Source organism: Myxocyprinus asiaticus, chromosome 10, assembly GCF_019703515.2.
Source record: "Myxocyprinus asiaticus isolate MX2 ecotype Aquarium Trade chromosome 10, UBuf_Myxa_2, whole genome shotgun sequence".
In the NCBI taxonomy this organism is placed as follows: Eukaryota; Metazoa; Chordata; class Actinopteri; order Cypriniformes; family Catostomidae; genus Myxocyprinus; species Myxocyprinus asiaticus.
The window spans coordinates 17,750,562-17,770,611 of NC_059353.1; the positions used below are offsets into that span (position 1 = coordinate 17,750,562).

At 38.0% G+C, this 20,050-nt stretch overlaps 1 protein-coding gene across 6 annotated transcripts in view; it reads left to right on the forward strand.

Annotated features, from left to right (window-relative positions):
- Positions 1-656: 656 nt before the first annotated feature.
- LOC127447177 (zinc finger protein 804A-like) overlaps positions 657-20,050 on the forward strand; it is a 93,308-nt gene continuing 73,914 nt past the window's right edge. For 5 of the 6 annotated variants that reach the window (XR_007898351.1, XR_007898352.1, XR_007898354.1 and 2 more), the window contains exon 1: positions 657-1,359. Coding sequence is in view for 1 of the 6 variants with exons in the window: in XM_051708815.1 (XP_051564775.1) it covers positions 1,249-1,359 (111 nt within the window). In the remaining 5 variants the exon portion in view is untranslated. Of the gene's footprint in view, positions 1,360-17,039; positions 17,060-20,050 lie in introns of those variants that run through there. The other variant, XR_007898353.1, reaches the window with a different exon arrangement.

Genomic DNA, 20,050 nt, shown 5'->3' on the forward strand with positions numbered 1-20,050 from the left:
CTGCAGTAAGTGTAGCCCTTAAACAGGCATGCAGCACATCTATAGAACTCCCAGTACTTAACCAATGCTCAGATTTGAAGCTTGTTTTCCAGTCTTCATTAAAATAAAATGAGTTAGAAATTTCTGTTTGATCTCTCTTCAGTTGGCATTTCTAATGTAATTTTCTTTATAAAGGAGTCATTAATCTTCAATTCTATCATATCTACATGTAAATGTAGGTTCTAACAATAGCTTTATGGATGTATATGCTTACATGGGAGATGTCCCATGCTTGTAAATTGCAGCACTGGGGACTTTTGATTTCCACATATCTGTGTCTGTACACATTAATCTTTTTATAGCTGCTATCACACAGATTAACCTAATAAAAGATGGATGAGAATGGATGTAACACATACCGAAGCATCTCTCAGAGCATCTCAGCCCTCCTTTACCTGCTCCTATCTGCTGCCTCAGCTCCTTACTGAGAAAGAACGCATTCACGAGAGAGAGAGGGAGAGAGAGAGAGGAGAGAGAGAGAGAGAGAGAGAGAGAGAGAGAGAGAGAGAGAGAGAGAGAGAGAGAGAGAGAAAGTAATGAGGGAGAGAGAGGGTGTGTGTGAGAGGAAAAAGATGCTGAATCCTGGTTGGCTGGGGAGCAGAGGCTGACTCAGTGGATCTGGACGAGCAGCGTGTGACAGATGCAATTCTCATCTCAGTCCTCGCTATCAGACCAGGGGCTCATTCACCATTGGCCCCATTCATTGGACCGGCAATGCACAGCATGCTATAACACCATGCTTCCCTTCACCAGACCCAGCGGAGCTCTCTCACTAGCGCATATCACTTGCACGCTGAGCAGAAGACTCTGCCCAGACACACTTCATCCCAGCACAGAGAGCTGAGACTCAGAGAGAGAAAACAACGAGTAAGCAGCTCTATCTTACCATCCGTTACTCTAACTGCTGTGGCACAGAAGAGGAGAGATTGGGATAACGCATTGCTGGAGGCTACTAGAAGAAACAAAGCCATGCGAGATAGAGCCCCAAAGTAACTGTAACAGACTGGGCAAAATTATACTCACCAGTGTTTGAGGATCCAAGAGGATGAGGTAACATGCTTGCTCTATTCCTGACTGATGGAAACTGAGTATTTCTTCTGAGACTGAGACTAAGAAAAGTAAGCAAACAAAAGAAAAGCCTTGTTGGGTGGACTTGTTTTGATCTCTCTTGGACTTCGTGCATGGAAGCTTGGAAGTTTCGGGTCCCCCATGGCGTGTTACTACATTGTCATCAGCTCCACGCACCTCAGCAATGGACACTTTCGAAACATCAAGGGAGTTTTCCGAGGCCCCCTCTGCAAAAATGGCAACAAAAACTTGGTAAATATCTCCCTTTTGAATGTGTATTTCATAATGTGCTTTGGAATGTTTGAAATGTTTCCATCCGTGTTTTGAAGCCTGTAATCTTACAGCAAAAGGCCTCTGGAAACTTTTCAGTACTATGATAACACTACATTCGTACACATATTGCATATTACTACAATTCATAAAGATAGTAAACAATATGTAGTTATAAGCAGATTATAACATAAGTAATTACACATTAGTTAAATTATTATTAAGACTCAATACATGTGTAATTACAATGAAATAGGAAAACCAATTTTAAATTCGACCAGGGACTTCTAATCCCTGGTCAATTTTGTGACCTGAAAAAGTATGCTGCAAAGGGTGAAATAAATTAATGTGTGCTTCCTGAAGTGTTGCAGATTGAGAAAGTGTCTAACCAGTGACCATAACTAAATTCCAAACAGATGGATAGGGATAAAATTAATCTGTACACACAATCAAGACCTGGGATTTAGTCTGACTGCCCTCAAAATAATCATCATGGGTTCCGCACAAACTCTCCTATGAACCCACTCTATCTAGGGCGCCACAAAACCAGGATTAGTAAAATATATATTTTGAAGATTTTTATTTTTTTTCTCAATTTTGTTGGCGAGTTAAGCACAATTATAAATGCAAAATAATACAATGAATGATGCAGCCATACAGAGTCATTTAATTAAAGCGCTTAGTTCCTGAATGGAAGCATCTTTCAAAGCTTTTAAATGTAGAAGGGAAATTTCATACTCTCTTTCACTGCCCGCCCTCTCAAGCCTGCTCTTGTCATCTTTGTCAGTTGGGGAAACAGAGCTTTCTTGACAGCAGCCTCCTCTCAAAAGAATCAAAAATGATTGGAGATGAAATATTGAAGCTCTTGGCTTGGGATCAAGCGCCAATGCTGCTCATCTGCCTCCCGCCTCCAGCTGAAAGGCTAATGCTGAGGGAAGGTTTGGGTGACATAACTGTGAATGCAGCAACAGATTGTTTCTCGAGCATAGAAGAAAAGTAGAATGGGTTTTCGGTGCACGTCGTCTGCTCAATCTCAACGCAGTTATCAGATTCGGCACATCTCCCACTCCATCGCAGAGAGAACCTTGTGTCATTGCTTGTAGAATTACGGAGGAGCACCATGTGCTTGCGTGTTTCATGGCGACTGCTCTGTAACACAGTAAATTTCACTCATTACTCTCTCTGCTGCATAGAGCAGCTGTAAATTATACACTCATGCACATACAAGTATGTACACTGAGTTGTATGGGAATTTAATGCAGGGTAGGAAAGCTGTGCTTATTCCAGTGCTGGTGTGGTGCCATCTGGCTCTCTCTCCTGGTGCAGTGATATTTTAGTCCAGAAGAAAAGCTTTGTGCTGTAGAACATTTGTTTAGCGAGGCTCAGACGCAGAGAAAAGGAGAGGAGAGACGCTTGCATGATAGTGGGCTACTAACGGTACAACTTAGAGAGTGTGAGTGCTCCCATATAGACACTCTCATGCAACAGTGGACTTTTACCCTATGAAACAGAGAGTCACTCAGTGAAATCCATCTCTGTAATTAGAGATACTTGCTCTCTTTCTCTCTCAGCTACCTCCACGCATCAGAGGGCTTTGATTTAAATGAAAGAGTTCACCTGTTGATGATGAGAGCGAAAAAAACAAAAGACAATTTGAGGGTAAAGGTGATCTTTGTTGACCCATGATAGGGACTTTAACAATGTTCTACTTTAACCCATTGTTTAACTGTTAGGGAAATTAACAATATCAATGGAAACCATTGCAATATACAATGGGGTTTAAAAGTCTGAGTCCACTTTGAAAATATTGTATTAAATTAAATCCTGGAAATAGAAATAAATAAACAGTTTTAAGATTTTGGAAAACTTGATATAACAAAATGTTATGACATAAAATGATAGAGAAGTTCTGGGACACTAATTAAGTTGACCAAATTGACACTGACCATGTTAAGTTCTTTTGTATAAAAAGTCTGATTTCATGGCTACCTTTGAAGCACACATATTTTGCTGGAATAACATGGATCATCAGGTTTTGCAAAATCTGCAAAATTTGCAGAAGTCTATGCCAGCTCGAGTGCATATTTTTCATTAAAGCAAAAGGGGGGCATAGCAAATGTGCATAAATTTTGAAATTCATGTTAATTTTTCAATGCAGCTTTTCGCTCAAATTGTTACAATCTAATTTGTATAATAAAATAGACTGTATTAAATTAGAATAGACAAAGAAAGTTTGACTGGACACTATTCTATCTTTTAGATCAAGGCTAATGAACGTTGAGTAAGTTATATGAAACTAGCATGTTCAAAACAATTTAAAAGTAAACACTGTGTGAATTGTAATTATATATATATATATATATATATATATATATATATATATATATATATATATATATAATTACAATTTATATCAAACTTATATAAGTATATTTTTGAAAATATAAATTTTTTATTTTAAAAGTTTTGATGATACGTTTTTGATGACTCTGTTCGCTTTATGACAAATAAATAGAAATTTGATCATTTTTTCACTCATATGTTGCCTCATACTGTCATTATTATTATCAGTCTTGTTTATTGTTTGTTCATGTGAGATGAGGCATTAAAAAATGCTGTCCTACTGTACTAAATGTAATGAATACCTGCTTGGAACTGAGCCATGTTAGGGGACTCTTATAAAGTCAGACACTGAGTGAGCACCAGTGCCTGACTGGAATTTTCCCCCTTGCTTTAGCTTCCCTTAATATGCATATCAACAGGGTTATTTCAATGCTTGTATCGATTTCCCCACAGTTGTTGCTATGTCAGCCCATCTCCCCACTGAGCTGTGATGTGAGCATCCATTTCTACTCAGTAATGCCACTTTCAGATGCAATTGTGCTCTGTGAAAGGGTCCTTTCACTAAATATAAATATGGCCTCAATGCCTCTATTGGCAGATGCATGGCCAGGGCTGTAGCTAGGGAATTCTGGGCCCCCTGAAAAAATACTGATCTGTGCCCCCACTAACCATATCCACTACCCCATGAGGAGTGTTATGCCACCTACTTACATATATAAAAATTAATAATATATATATATATATAAATACTGATTCAGATAATGAAGATATTAATTCAAAAAGGAATATAGCCTATATAAAATAATAACAGAAATATAAAAAGAAAGTCTTTTGTGAACAGTGAAAATTGCTCTAAAAAAGCTAAATAACCAGGCATTCTTGTAACATTAACATTCGGCCTCTTTTTGTGCATGAGCTTGAAAATGACAAACCCAAAGTAAAATTCTTTCAGTTCTTGAACCATTTGGTCTAAAAACACAAACTTGGGTAAAAATGTACAAATGTATAATTTTAGTATATATATATATATATATATATATATATAAAATGAGTTAGAGGTATTCAAAAATTTTGAATAGTGACCGCAAATATTATTTATGAAATACTTTTTATTTTAAATATGCAAGACTATGCACAGTGCCTCAAAAACACAAAGTCACATGTCTGATGAAGGTCTGACACAATTTTGAAGTCGATATGACCAAAACTCTTTGTTCCATAATGATTTATGGAAGTGTACTTCCAAAAAGGGCCACTTGGAGGCGCCAATAGAGCACTTGTATTAACTACTTAAACCAAATGTTGAAAGTGGTTCAAAACACACAATTTGTTTATATTTTAATGTAAAAAAACCACACAAACCAAAATATTCATGAAGATATAATTTTTTTAATTATTATTTGGGAATATATTATAATGCATTCCATGTATATTTATGCATTTTATAAACAATGTGAAAAGAACATTACAATTTGAAATGTTGCAATGGAAATAAACTTTTACTTACAATAAAGATGCTTCTGTTAATTTTTTCCCCATACAAATGTAAATTTACTTGAGAGCTTTTGCTCTGCCGTTCACCCAGGGTCTTTAGCCACTGCCTCAAGCCGAGGAGCCTCGCTCTTCCCGACTTCGATCAGTTGATCAGTGCCCCTGGATATGCAGTTGAACAGGGGGTTTGATGAAAAAATGCAGTAGGGAGGAGCAGTGCTCCAGGCCTCAGTGATGGTGACTGAAGCCGAGGAGGGTGGTGCCTCTCGGCTTGAGGCAGAGGCTAAAGGCCTGGGTGAACGGCAAAGAAAAATCAGTAAAAAAAAAAAGTCAATGTCAAAGTCAACGTGTGCTCCAGGGTCTAACTCACGGTGAGAGAAGTCGGGGAGCGTGGCTCATCTTGGCTTGAATGACATGTCCGAGCCCTCTGGATGTGCAGTTGAACAGGGGGTTTGAGTGAAAAAATGCAGTCGGGAGCATGTGTTCTCCATACCCTCAGTGATGGTGACTGAAACTAAGGAGGGTGGATCAGATTGCAGGTCCAAAAGCCGAGTTCTTTGTCAACAGTACAGCAGTAACACGCTATAACTGCACACCATGCGTAAAAGCGCAAACACAAACAAACACAGTCCACGGTTTTCCACTCCAAACCTTCGCGAATCGGCATCAGGGATATATACAACCCTTATATCATTGTTTTCATCTTTTCATTGGCTACACAACACATCAGTCAAAAATGATCTAGCTTTTCAGTAGCCGGCTTTATCCAGAGACAAACCTGGATGACGTAAATCTTTACATCACTTGTGTCGACTATCCTGTTTGGCTATTTTGAGTGACAACCCAATCCCAATTGCACAGAAAATTTGAGGGAGGGCTCATTTTGTTTGTAAGACCCTCCCAAATATCATGTTTGGGTGTTTTGCTACTGAAACATTACACCAAGTGCAAGATTTCGCAGAGAATGGACATGAATGATAACGTGTTGAATATGTAAATCCTGAACAAAGACAGATTGATCAATATTTCTTCATATTTGCACATTTTTGGACTAAAATCTCTAATGGATTTTATGTACTGGACTCTTGGAATGAAAAGCACACCGAAGTTTTGAGGATTGTGCTCATCTGTGTTTGGCTGGAAGACAATAAATGTCAGAACTTCCGGTTTCATTTTCCATGTTTTGATTTTCACTCTTGACACGTTTAATAAAATCTTATTGTTGTAACTTTACGATCATCAAAATCTCTTTAAAATATCAAATCATGAGACCCAGATCTTTCAACTGATATATTGGATGTCAATACTAGTTTACAATTTCACAGTTTAAACATGCATTAAACATAAATTAAATGTAAATAAATATGCTAGTGGGTCATTTTTGAACCACCCGTCGTTAAGAGGCGAACAAAAACCTTTATTATCAAATGGCAAGTCAAAATGTTTAATATTCCCAAATTTGTCTACAAGCATGGAATAATAAAAGCTTTTCAATGCAATATGAGTGCCATGGTTATTTTGCTTTTTTTGGACTACTTTGAACCCTTGACCATAGAGCACCCCACTTTTGTTGTGAATATTGCTATTTTTCTAATTGTTGATTAGCAAAAACTCTAATACAAATTATTGAAGCATATGTTTTACATGCTTTTACATCCATAACAAGGCTACCTCATTACACCTGGTCTGAACCAAAATGCAGTCATAATGTCTTTGATGTCCAACTCTAGACAGTACTGTATTTACTTGTACTTGTTATATAACAGCTGATCATCAACCATCCTAAAAATTAATCACATTAATATCAAAATTTCAATATTACAGTAAAATGTCAGTATTTGATACCTATGCCAGTGAAATTTCACTTCTTAAATACCAATTTCGATACCAAAAGTAATAGCCTATGTTATTGTATACACTATTTTATTTAACATTTAAAGGCTTATATACATATTACCTCAACACAATGGCATTTAGCCTTCAATAATTTCTTAAGTTAACATTGTTTTTAAGTTCTCAAGCAATTATTCAAGATAAAAAGCAATTAATAAAATAAGAACAGAGAAACAAAAACATGCAATAGAATAAAAAGTTCTTCAAAAATTTTCAGGTGACTAACAGCAGTATCAAGTATTCCAGTAAATTCAAATGAATTATACGTTAATACTTAAAGCTACTTAAGTTATTCAGCCAAGAGCAAAGAGTATATTTACTTTTCTTGACAATATTGTTGTCTTAGTAAAAACATATCAGACAGTGGCAGGTCTGTAATGCTGCATTAACACTGCAAAGCCTAATGCATCCCGTGTTTTGACACACATCTGTTTTTTTATACAAACGGACTCTGTTTACATTTATACTTCAAGACAGGGATTTTGACCTGTGATATAATTTTGTATTAGCTCTGAAATGGTGTAAAAGTTTTTATTTTTTATTTTTTTTTTTTTAACTAAGCAGATACAATATTTTTAGGCAATTAATAAAAATCTATTTAACAATAATGAAGGCATGTTTCCCACAGTTTTCACTAAAGGGAAAATTATATAATTTTATATAATAAAATGTATATAATTATACTGTGATATTTTATATACAATGACAGATAGTAGCTTAATAAAAAGCATTATTTTCCATGTATTTAAAAAAAAAAAATAAATAAATAAAAAGGGAATTAACAAGATGTGCAAAAACTACTTCACTTGTTTTAGGACCCAGTTGAATGTTGCATAATACTACATTTTTACTGTGGGACCCAGTCATGTTTATTATATTAATATAATACTGAATTATCATTATTATTTTGAGGATTCGATTTGTTTTATATACAAGTAATATATTTTCTGTCCTATTTACTTCTCTTTCACCTGGAGCTTTTATTTTGAAAAGCCAAACATGAAACGCTGTCATCTCCTTTTCTGTTATACTGTGCTGCCATGGGATTTTTGGTGCCATTGCCCTGCACTCTCTGATTTGCCCATTTGACTCCACTGAGCATGGTCCTATGGCATGCAATCTCCATGCCACCTTCCAAAGCACATAGTTTACCATGCACCATCCGTGAAACCCTAATCACAATCGCCTCTGTGTGCAGAGATGAGGCAGCAACAGACTCAAGCCTAGCCTAATCACGCACACAGAGAAAAAGAATGAGACAAAACAGAGGGAGGAGAGGAAGAAAAAAGGGCAAAATGTTATTATGTTCCTCTTACCCTTTGTCTTTTCTTGCTGGGAAAGCTGGCCCGACAATTTGCATTGTGGGAGCACAATGTGTATGTGTGTATGCGGATGTGCTGCTCTGAATTCCTTCCTAATTGAGAATTACAGCAGAAATCCAGCTCTAGCAGTGACCAGAGATCTTCTGCCAGGTAATTAATGTAGTGGCGCAGGCGATTAGCCTCTGCAACCTTTCATTGCATTTTACCATCCAGGTGTTAAGGGGAGAATCAAGCGTTTAGCTATCACACCATGCAGCATGCATTATTTACAGATGGGGAGAACCCAGGGCCATCACCACTGTATTCAGACAGATGTAGTTAACTTTATGCACGCCTGAGCCGAATGTGTGGTATGCACACACACTCACACTTAACTGATTAAAATTCACTCCATTCATGGCCTTCTGTTACTCATGAACGCCAGGTTCATTTAAATACCTTGAATATGGTGTTTTGCTTCTAGGGCTGCATCAGTTTCATTTCACAGCGCTGTTAACTTTATAACAATGGAATCATTCTCTCTAAACCCTGCAGTCACAGTGTTTGTTTCTGTAGAAATGTGTGTGTGTGTGTGTGTGTGTGTGTGTGTGTGTGTGTGTGTGGAGGTATTCAATGTGACAAATCAAATCTCTTGCCCCGGTTGTGTTGTTCTCCTCCTCTTTGTACTAAAAAGGCACAGTGCAGATTTCAGGGGCCTTATGGAAGTGCTAATCCCATGTTCTTTCCTGATGGTGAACCTATTTTCACACTGATTCACAGAAAATACCCCATTGAATAAACTGTGTATTTAGAAGGCACAAAGGCACAGCAGGGTTTCACTGAAGGCTCGCTTCCGAGGTATAATAGCACAATTACACAGTAGCATGGCAGCTTTACCCTTTCTCATTCTTGTATCCGGCTCACCTGATGTTCGGAGATGAAACGTTTGCAGCGATCCTACTCTGTCAACCCATTGTTGTCTTCTTACACTCATAAATATTTAAGCCAAACTGGCCAAGAAACAGAGGGTCTATAATTTACCTGCTGTTCCGATGTAGAAAAACATCTGAACTCAGTGAGACCGATCTTGTGCTTTGAACTGCCCATCTCCATATAATCATTGAACTTTGACAGCAATTTTCTACGCAATGGGAAGCTTTTGCACTTGTAGAAGTGGAGTAAATACCGTCCCAGCCCTGAGCCCTGGCCTTGCGCAAATGAAGGTCAATGTAGATCTGCTTCCATACACTACTTCTACCTCCTGAGAGACGATTCTTTCCATTCTGTGGCCTGTGACAAATCCACTCTGACCTTGAAAGGCTGCGACACTTAACGCTCTCAAAAGGCAGCCACTATGCATTAGTGTTTATGCTAAATAATATAAAGGCAGAGTGAAAATGCGGCACAGTAAAGGCATTAGGTACAGAAAAGTACAGGTAAAGCATTGGAGAGGGAGCGCTATGGTTGTGCAGTCCCCATCGTTGCTCATAGCCACTCAATGCAATATGAGAGCTGAGAGCCTTTTAATGTTCCCCATTCCTTTGAGTGATATTATAATGCAGAGCTTCCCAGCTGCCTCGCCTCAGTTGATTGGATGCTTGATAGAAGTGAAGCACTTCTTTCTCTTCTTTCTCCACCAAAAAAGTGCCACAGACTGAGCAAACGTGTAAACACTGAGTAACACAGCGCCAGGCCCTCAGCTCATTAAGCTTCACTGCTGCCCAACTCCCGCTTTACCTGAGCTGTTTTTTCAGCAGCGAGTGCAGGGAGGGGAAGACTATCGGGGTGTGTTTGAGCAAAGATGTAGATGCAGGGAGAGAGGTGCAGAGAAACTGTGAGGAGCCCTTAAGGTGAACACAGTATTTCTGATGAGCTCTGAATTAAAGGAATAGTTCAACTAAAAAGAAAACTTTTGCCTTACTTATTCACTCTTATGTCGGTCATAATACTCATGTGCTATATCCACATTTTTCTGAAGCCATAAAATAAAATAGCATTATTCACTGATAGTATTCCCCTTTGCCGAAGCCCTGAAATAGACTACAAAAGTCGCATGGGCAAAAATGCATTAGATTTGATGTCATGTCAAACGCCATTGGGTTTCATGTGTCTCGTAAAGCTGGCATCACACTAGCAGACTTAGAACAACTCGTTTTGGCCGAGGGTGTTACATATCTCACTGTATTCAGTCAAAGGTATGACACACTTGCCGATACAAAGTGGTGAAGGGGTGACACACATAGCAACTCACCGCAACTCTCTCTGTCTGATTCCCTGTCACGTGGTGCTTGCTGAAATAACAACACGAGAACCGCATAAGCATAAACAATTGTAAAAGAGTGATTTAGAAAGCATTCATGGAGTAACATACCTTATGAAAGTCTGTGATTGCATATTTATCCCCTCGAGGCTTGCCCTAGAATGAGTATGTCCATATGCAGCTTTCAGTGAGTAAATACATTTTGTCAATAAAAACAGACTGTTGTGCATCCTCTTTCTGATTTCATGTCATTTTTGTAGGGAAAAAACGCTTGGTGACAGAATCACTAATCCCTGGATTACTGTAACAGTTAAACAATGGGCAAGGAGGAGGCGGGAACCGGCTGAACAGTAAACATAAACTTTAATGATATAAATGAACTTAAAACAACATAAAACATAAGGACACAGACACACATGCAATGCGGCCACGTGCATCTCTCTCTCTCTCTCTCTCGAACCGGTGTCTCTAGCAGCCCCTTATCTCACTCTCCCACAGATCAGCTGATTCAGTGCTGGCCGTGCTCCATCACGGCCTGGCCACGCCCTCCTCCTCGTCACAATTACAATCAGCATTTGTGATGATATGCAGCTGAGTGCGATTGCAGATGAAAACATTTAGATCAGCTTAACATCATGTCAGTTCTTCAGTAAAAGAAGAAGCTAATTGGTCATATGAGGAGAACAAAAGGTTCCGCCCTGGTGACAAACTGATTTTGTCATATTGGATCCTTTTTTCCATTGCTGGAACCATTACCTCAGCAGGGAGTCCCGACAATGAAGTGATTATCAACCTCCCGCTGGCAGACAGTAATGCACGTTACAGTCTCCCTCTGCCTGGCCGGCGATTATGTTAATGAAGCTCACACCTGAAAATCACATGGAAAATCGGCTAGTGTGATGCCGGCTTAACCAAACATCATGCAGACTGATTACACTGTAAATTAGTCTACAGGAGGTCAAAAGTTCTGCTGTCAGTCAGTGCTTACTGAAAATTTAACCACTGCCCCCAATATCTGAAACCTAACCATCAGTGGAGTACACCTGAATTTTTGATCAATAATATAATCTCCAAATCGCGCTCACCATTGTTGATGTAAACAAGATTACTCTCTTGTTTCCACAGGACCAGAACTTGTGTCTCAGAAGTATCAGTAGCATCACAGGGAAAGGAGATTTTTTTTTTATTCTTGCAAAAATGTCTGATGGGGGAGGGCGCTTGTCAGTAATGCAAAATGGGGTTGATTTCAGGCAGCATGTTGATTTTCTGTGTGATCATGTTGCATCATGAATTAAAACCTGCACTTAGTTGCAATATTTCATTTGACAGCTGCAGCAGAGAGGAATGAACTGCAACAATTGAGTCAGTGAACGACGACTTTTATTGAGCACACAAAGCCATCGTATGGCTCCAGAGAGGCTTGGAAAATTGCATGTGAGTAGTATGGACTACTTTTATCGTGGCAGTCATTATGGACTGTTGTTATATGGGAAACAGCTGAAGATAGTTTAAAATTCACCTGTTGTGCTTCACGAGAAAAAAATAAAAAAAAAAACATCATATGGGTTTGGATGACTTACTGTAAGTGTAAATAAATAATGACCTAATTTTAATTTTAATTTTATTTTGTCTAGTTTTCCAGTTAAAATATTTACACACCAATAAAACAAGATACATCTACTTGAGAATAAAAATTGCATGAGATATAAATACTTTTCAGAGAATATATCTTTAATTAAGTACATTTTTGGAACCTTTTGGCATTTTTTTGTTTGTTTTTGTATTGAGAATGTTGTGCGTGAAAATCCCAGGCGATCACCAGTTACAGAAATACTCAAACCAGCTCGTCTGGCACCAACAATCATGCCACGGTCGAAATCACTGAGATCACCAGGATAAAAACTCTACTCATTCTGCTCCCACAATGTTATATTTTTTTCTCTCCACCAGAGAGACCAGAGCTTGAAGTCTCTATTTGCTGTTGTTAATTATTCAAGTGTCTTCACCTTCGTCTCTGGGCAAAATGGAGTCAGGCTGGGGTGGAGGCGCCTGTACAGTCTCCTGTCAGCTGCCTCTTAATCTGCAATCATTTAGATGTAGGAGGCGGAGTCAAGGTCAGACACTAGCACTTGCGTTTGATATCGGAATGATTTGTGTTCAAGTGTTTAAAATGAAATAGATAAATCATTACCAACTAATCACTATACAATTCAAAGCCATGCCTGTATTCCACAGGCTACAATTACAAATCACCTTCCAGTTTGTGTCCATATACATTCACTGAACTAGAGCTTGTGTGTGCAAACCTGAGTGTGTATTCATGTCTTGTGTTTTCCCATTTTTCATGTGTGTATTTGTGCATGTCAATGTGTTTATGTTCCAAACACATTTAAAATCTTTGCCAGGGTTTGCTTGTAGATGTAACTCTGCACGTGATTATTTTCTATGATCAGAATGAGAGCTAATTGACAGAGTGTGTTTAGAGGGTCTGATGTGTGTTTAGAGAGGTGAGGTTTGCATCATGAAATGCTACCTGACATTTCAGCCCTGGCCTCTCCAAAGCAAACGCACAGTATGGCATTTGGGCAGTATTATTATTTACTTTCTTTTTTGTAAATAGTCTTCAGCCTTCAGTGTTTGTATTACTATAGCAATGTTCAAAAAGGTATTGAAATAGCTGATGAAATGTCTAGAATTTAATGTTTGGCTTTTAGATGTATTTTACAGTAGAGACATTTTTGGATAGATAAAATGCCTTTTTACCTAAAAATATATCTTTATTGCTGATTATTATTAATGAATTGGTTATATTCAAATCTAAAATGTGCAAATAAAATCATGGGTACTTTTGGAGACTCACCATTTTGTTACGGCTTATAATTTACGCACATTATGTTTCTTTCCATTTAAATGTACATATATTACACATACAGGATTATGCATGATTATGGCTCTCTACGTTTCATAGTGCAGATATAAAAAACTTGATATAATGTTCGATATTAGAGTGAAATTATGTACATACCTCAGCAAACAAATTGAAATACAGTTTATTGAGAATCCTTTTTTTTTTTTTTGTGCTACCTCATACAAAACCCTTAAATATATTTTTAAGATCTGATGACATGAACTTTGCAAACTTTGGCAAATCCAATGACTAGTTCTACCTAAGAAACACTCATTAGGCCTCATTCATGAAACACAAGCAGAATTCATTTTTGTGTAATTTGTCACTCTCAAATCAATACAATGTAGGTAAGAATGGTTTACAAATTATTTCCACTGACATTCATTCTGTAAGTATTTCATAAATTAGGCACTTTGCTTTTGAAGTTGTTAACATTACTTTGTTTCCCGGTGGACTGATGCAAGGAGTGTACCCTGATTGCCAGGAAAATCAGATTATAGACTGCGAATATTGGAAAGCTCTTGCCATTTTTGGGTGCATCAGATGGTTGTTTTCATTGAAAAAAAGCATTTTGTTCAAAAACTTGTTTGCACTCAGACCTACGTACGTTAAAATGTAATTATGATTTAATAATATATGACATTTACTTGTGGTTTTATAGTTTCCCATCCCACCTCTATGATTACATCTTCTCATTCAGAGAAGGCTATGATCTGGACTTCAGAGAGGAGAAAACCACCAGCCTTTCATGTGGTAGCCATAGTGATAATTGACATTTAAATCCCCATTCCAAAGCTGCAATAAATACCCAAGCAGATTACAAAGTGATCCTCGTTGAGGTTTGGAGCAGATTCCTTGGGATTCAAATGTTGTTGTTGCCTGTCATGTGTTTAAAGCCATGGTGGTTCACTTCATATATATCACACATGCACGTTATTACAGCAATTTCATGCTGTTCTGCCCCTGAGCCCTGGTGCGAGACCGCTTGTCTTGCAGTAGGCACGGTGAGATGAAAGTTTAACAAACAAATGTACACACAGAGCAAAATAAGAAGAGTGATGTGACAAGGTGTCAGGCATAAACTCTTTTGCCTCCGGAATCTGAGCACTTTTGTCGACATCATATATATAGGCCCTTTTTTTTTTTTATCACAACAGGCTGAGTGAGTGACAGTCAAAGAGAGAAAGTTTTAATATGTGCATATCTAAAAGTACAGAGGCACACGTTGCATCAGGCACATTTGAAAGGTCTCTCTGATTTGGGCCAATGAAAAGCCAACAAAAACTCAATACTGCATGATCTTGCACAATCTCCCAGGTTTCCCTGCTAGTCCCTAACCAAAGTACAAATCCCATAATCCCCTCTTCCCCCTGCCATACAGGACAGTCCCCATAGCAGCCTCTGAATGACCTCTCTAATCTCTCCTCTCTAAAGTCACAAGTGATCATCAACGTTTGCATACACAGAAAAATGCATCTGTGACACAATTTACAGAGTGACTATTTGCACCCAGGTGTAAATAGCACCTGCCACACAGTGCAGCTATTTGCCCCCCAATCTAGTGGATATATAGAAATGTAATGCAAACTGCATTATAAGTGCTGCTGCAGTGGTATGAAGTGTAACATTGGTGAAATTGTGCCTTTTTGTGCAGGTGACCCAGGTTCGAATCTGCCTTTGTCCACCTCTTTTCCCCATTCTGCTTCCTGTCTCCACTCCTAATATTTGCTTTAGTACTACTTATCATAATAAATAAAAATAAATATAAATGTCATTTTACTATAGTAATATTGTAGTAACCATAGTTTACTATAAAATACCACGGTGATACTATGGTTACTGTAGTAAAACCATGGTTAATTTTTGTAAAGGAAGGTTAGGGTTAGGTTTAGGGGTAGGGGTTGGTGTGGTGTGTCTGTGGGACCCTAACCAAAAAAAAAAAAAAAAAAAAAAAAAAAAAAAAAAAACCACAATAAACACGCTGCAGTAATGGTCCTATACTGTATGCTAGTATTTAAATAGGGAAGCAAATAGTATGTCTGCCACTATCTGCACAGGGTGCAAATATCACCTACCTTTATTTGTATCAGGGTTGGGGTGCAACTAATATTTGCCACTATTTGCACTGGGGTGTAAATAGCATCAACCTTTATTTGCACCAGGGTGCAAATAGCTTCTGCCGAAAAAGTATTCTGATAAAATTTTTTTTTTTAAAAATAAAAAAATATGGACAACACTTTACAATATTGTTCTATTTATTATAACTTCAGTTACTGTATTGGGTATAATAAGCTAACAATGAACAATGATTTTGTATAGAATTTATTATTTGTGGTTAATGTTAATGTACAAATATTATATTGGTCATGTTAGTTTAAAATGCATTAACTAATCTTAATTTATACTTTTAAAGTAAAATAATAATAATAATAATATATATATATATATATATATATATATATATATATATATATATATATATACACACACACACTCACTTGTAAGCATATGTAGAAATTAACATTAAACAAGACAAATAACTATACAAGTGTTGTTCATTGTTAGTTCATGTTAAATATTGTGTTAAATAATATTAACACATACAACCTGTTTGTGAAGTGTTACCAAAATCTGTATAAAAAAAAAGAGTATGTTAAAATCCAATTATGATGTCTGATAATGTGCTTTTTGTCTGAATATTCACATTTAATGTTCTGTGCAAGATGATTTTAAGGTAGCGTGATATGTGTGCATTCTCAGGGTTCAAAGGTCAAACTTCAATCAAACAAGACAATTTATAGTATTTCCAGTACATTGATCTAGCTAGTTAACTGTGAAATTTCAGCCAAAGGAGAGATGATTGGTTAATGGTGTGTATGAGGTGTTGTCAGACAATAAAGCAACTTAAATTAACAACAGTGAGAAGTGGCGCAAGAAGAGTGCAAATACAGATTGTGTGTCTTCTGTTGAAATGGAGCAGTTTTTAAGCAAAGCAAAGGAGGTAACAATGGGGCAAGTTATGGTTGTGTCTAGTTTCATCAGTCAAAAGAAAACTGAATATGAAAATGAGCTTGTGGTAGCATCTGGACATGCCAAAGCAAAACTACCATTTACTGCACTCTACACTTTAATGAATCTGACCCTAATCCCTTTGCTTTCAAGGGACTTCTTTGAATGACATGCATTCAGTTCACACTTTTGTTCTATAATATTGTTAAAAATGTCCATAATTTATAGGTGTGCAATCAAATTGTATTCTAACCAAAATATCTGTTAGTTCAGTAGTTTGTATGTTAATGTAATCTTGTATGGAAGAGGTAAATGTATTTGGCTTGCTGTCCATATACTGAAGGGCTCGGAGCTCGAGACTCGACTCTAGTCCTGATTATCCCCTCCGACTTTACTTATTTAGATAAATGATGAATCTAGAGAACCAGTGGCGATGGGGTGGAGGAGGGATGTCAGGAGAATTATCATGGGAAGCAGGTAAGCAGCGGCTTATGTACTCCTACTCGCGGGCAATGATTTGTCAGATTAAAATAACATGCTCCTCCTGAACCTCTGTTAATTAACTCCATTTGCTGACACGGCGATGACCCCTGGATGTTTCTCATGATCTCACTCTCTCTAAACGTTTCCTAAGCACTCAGAATATTCTTCTTTTAGACAATGCTATCAAGACTCTCCATTCCGATATCTGAGGAGGGATTTAAATCAAAAGATAGATGCATCTCAGAGCTGAGAAGTAAGATTGAGGAGCTGTATTTGTGAGTGAGACGGAAACCATGCCAGCCGAGACTGATGGCAACAACAAACCCTCGCGTATTTCAGCTCTGACCATTAATTCTGCCTCACACTTTAACATTTGTTAGTTAGCTAATGTAAACAGCACATCTGACTGACAAACATATGTCTTAAAAGTGCCTGCCTGACATATTAGCGTGAAAGGCTTATTTATTTTACAAAACACCCACAAATAGTTCTTACTTTAGCTTTACACGAAGAGTTTTAAAGATCACATAGAGCTTCAAACACTCTAAACCTGCTGGTGATTTGTAAGGCTAGTTCTGCTGTTCCTTCATTAAAATTCTCCCATAGAAAAAGCATTGATTTTTTTTTTTTTTTTTTTTTTGTCTGGCAACCCAGCAGATCCTCAGAATTTATCTTCCTCTAGCCTCTCATTTAATCTCTGCTTGAAACAACAGCAGCAGTATTGGCAGTAGGGAATGTGCATGGTCAGCGTGGAGAGAGATAGAGTTGGTGCTGGCTGTGTAAATTAAAGCAGCACAGCTCAAAGAGACAGCTTTATGGAGCAGGTTCTTTTCTCACTGTGTGTATGTGTGTTTTCTGTGTGTTTACTATACATGCTTGTGTGGCGATTTCTGCATGTGGTGGTATCTGTGTGTGGTGATGGCTTTAGAATTTCACTTGTCCTCTTTATTACATTGTTTCCACTTGCGTGAAAATATTATCTCCTTTAAAGTTTTCCAGCATCGCCCAATTCCTTAATAGTTCACCCAAAAAATAAAATTCTGTTACCATTTACTCAAACTCATTTTGTTCAAAACCTATATGACTTACTTTCTTCCATGGAATGCAAAAGGAGATGTTAGGCAGAATGATAGCTTCAGTCGCTATTCACTTTCATTGTATGAAAAACTATTCTCTCTAACATCTCCATTTGTGTTCCGTGGAAGAAAGACAGTCATACAGGTTTGGAACAACATGAGAGTTAAAGAGGGCAGATATTTTATTTTTGGGTGAACTATTCCTACATATTCAAAAATGATTTAAGATCTATTCTTTGGTTCCTGCAATTCTCAATTTCCAGATTATGATTTCAGAGATTGCCTAACCACAGTGCTGTGTTTGAAAGAGCAGACCACCTTGGTATTGCTATACATGGTGGGATACATTTAATACATTGTTTTATTTTCATTGCACTCTGTGCTACAGTGGTTTATCGGTGTTGTTGTTGAATGTGGCTCTGCTCAAAGGCTCTGGTGTGCTTGTGGGGTAATGGACTAAAATTACATGATGAGGAAAGATGGAGAGAGGTGTGCTTGGACTCAGGGGAGGAGCCAGGTTCAGCTCAGGGTCTGGGCAAGTACCAGGATTTGGCTTATGTTCTCACAGTATCAGCAGAGTTCAGGCAAGGTATCTAGAGATTTAACTTGCAGGGATGGCTGTCATTCATCCCACATATCCTACCCAATTATATCGCATGGCAATCACGTCACAGTCCTGTAAGGTTGACCAATATTGGATTTTGTCGATATCGCTAACTAAGGTGCTGGAAGAAAGCCGTTAACTGATTAATCGGCCGATTAATCTCATCAACAAGGCGTTTCTGTCCACAGAACATCTGCTCACTGGATGTTTTTTTTGTTTTTGGCACCATTCTGAGTAAACTCTACAGACTGTCGTGTGTGAAAATCCCAGGAGATCGGCAGTTACAAAAATACTCAGACCAGCCACTCTGGCACCAACAATCATGCCAGCATCACTGAGATCACATTTTTTCCCCATTCTGATGGTTGATGTGAAAATTAACTGAAGCTCCTAACCCGTATCTGCATGATTTTATGCATTGCACTGCTGCCACATGATTGGCTGATTAAATAATTTCATGAACAGGTATGTGTACAGGTGTTCCTAATAAACGTGCTCCATGAATGAATAAACTATGAACAAACCCGACATACATAGCGGAAAAAATATCTGTGAACAGTCATCATTGATTTTTTACGATAACCAAGAGTTCCAAAAGCAATTATTGCCATTGATTAATTGTTTAATCAGATTACAATGATAAATTATTTGACCTCTACTTGGAGGCCCTCACACCCCCATCTCCCCAAGTGTCTGACCACTTACAGTATCTACTTTAAGTCACAAGGGATATTTGACTAAAATAAGAAAAAAAGAAAGCGCACACAATTGTAGTCTAATATTAGACAACTTAAAATAGTTGCCATGACCTGAGTGATCAGCTTGCACTGTATGTGCCAAAAGGCCTGTGGGTCCTAGTGGTCACCTCCACTTGGCAGTATCAGGGCGAGCTGCCTGAGGCTTTAGTAGCCCTTGACAGTCTGAGGCCCCAGGGCACTGGCCCCACTGGCCCCTGCCACATGGTGTGCCACACTTCAGCGACCCTGAAGAACTGTTTCCTATCAGGTCTTCCACAATTCCACTCACATCCACCTCATTAAAAGAAGAACTTCCATTGGTACTCTTGGGCTGTTGACAAATTAACATTACTAATAGTATGATTGCTGTCATTATCTTCATAATAAGTAGATTTACAGTGCAGTTTTGTGTGTTTTATAAAGTCTTTGTTGGTGGATGTATCTTTGCTGGACTACCCATGCAGCTCACCTCCTTCTCCACCCACTTCCCTCCTCTCATCTGTCAGAGTTGCACCCACATATCAGGCCACTCTCTTCTTTATTGAAATTCATTAGCAATTGCATCTAA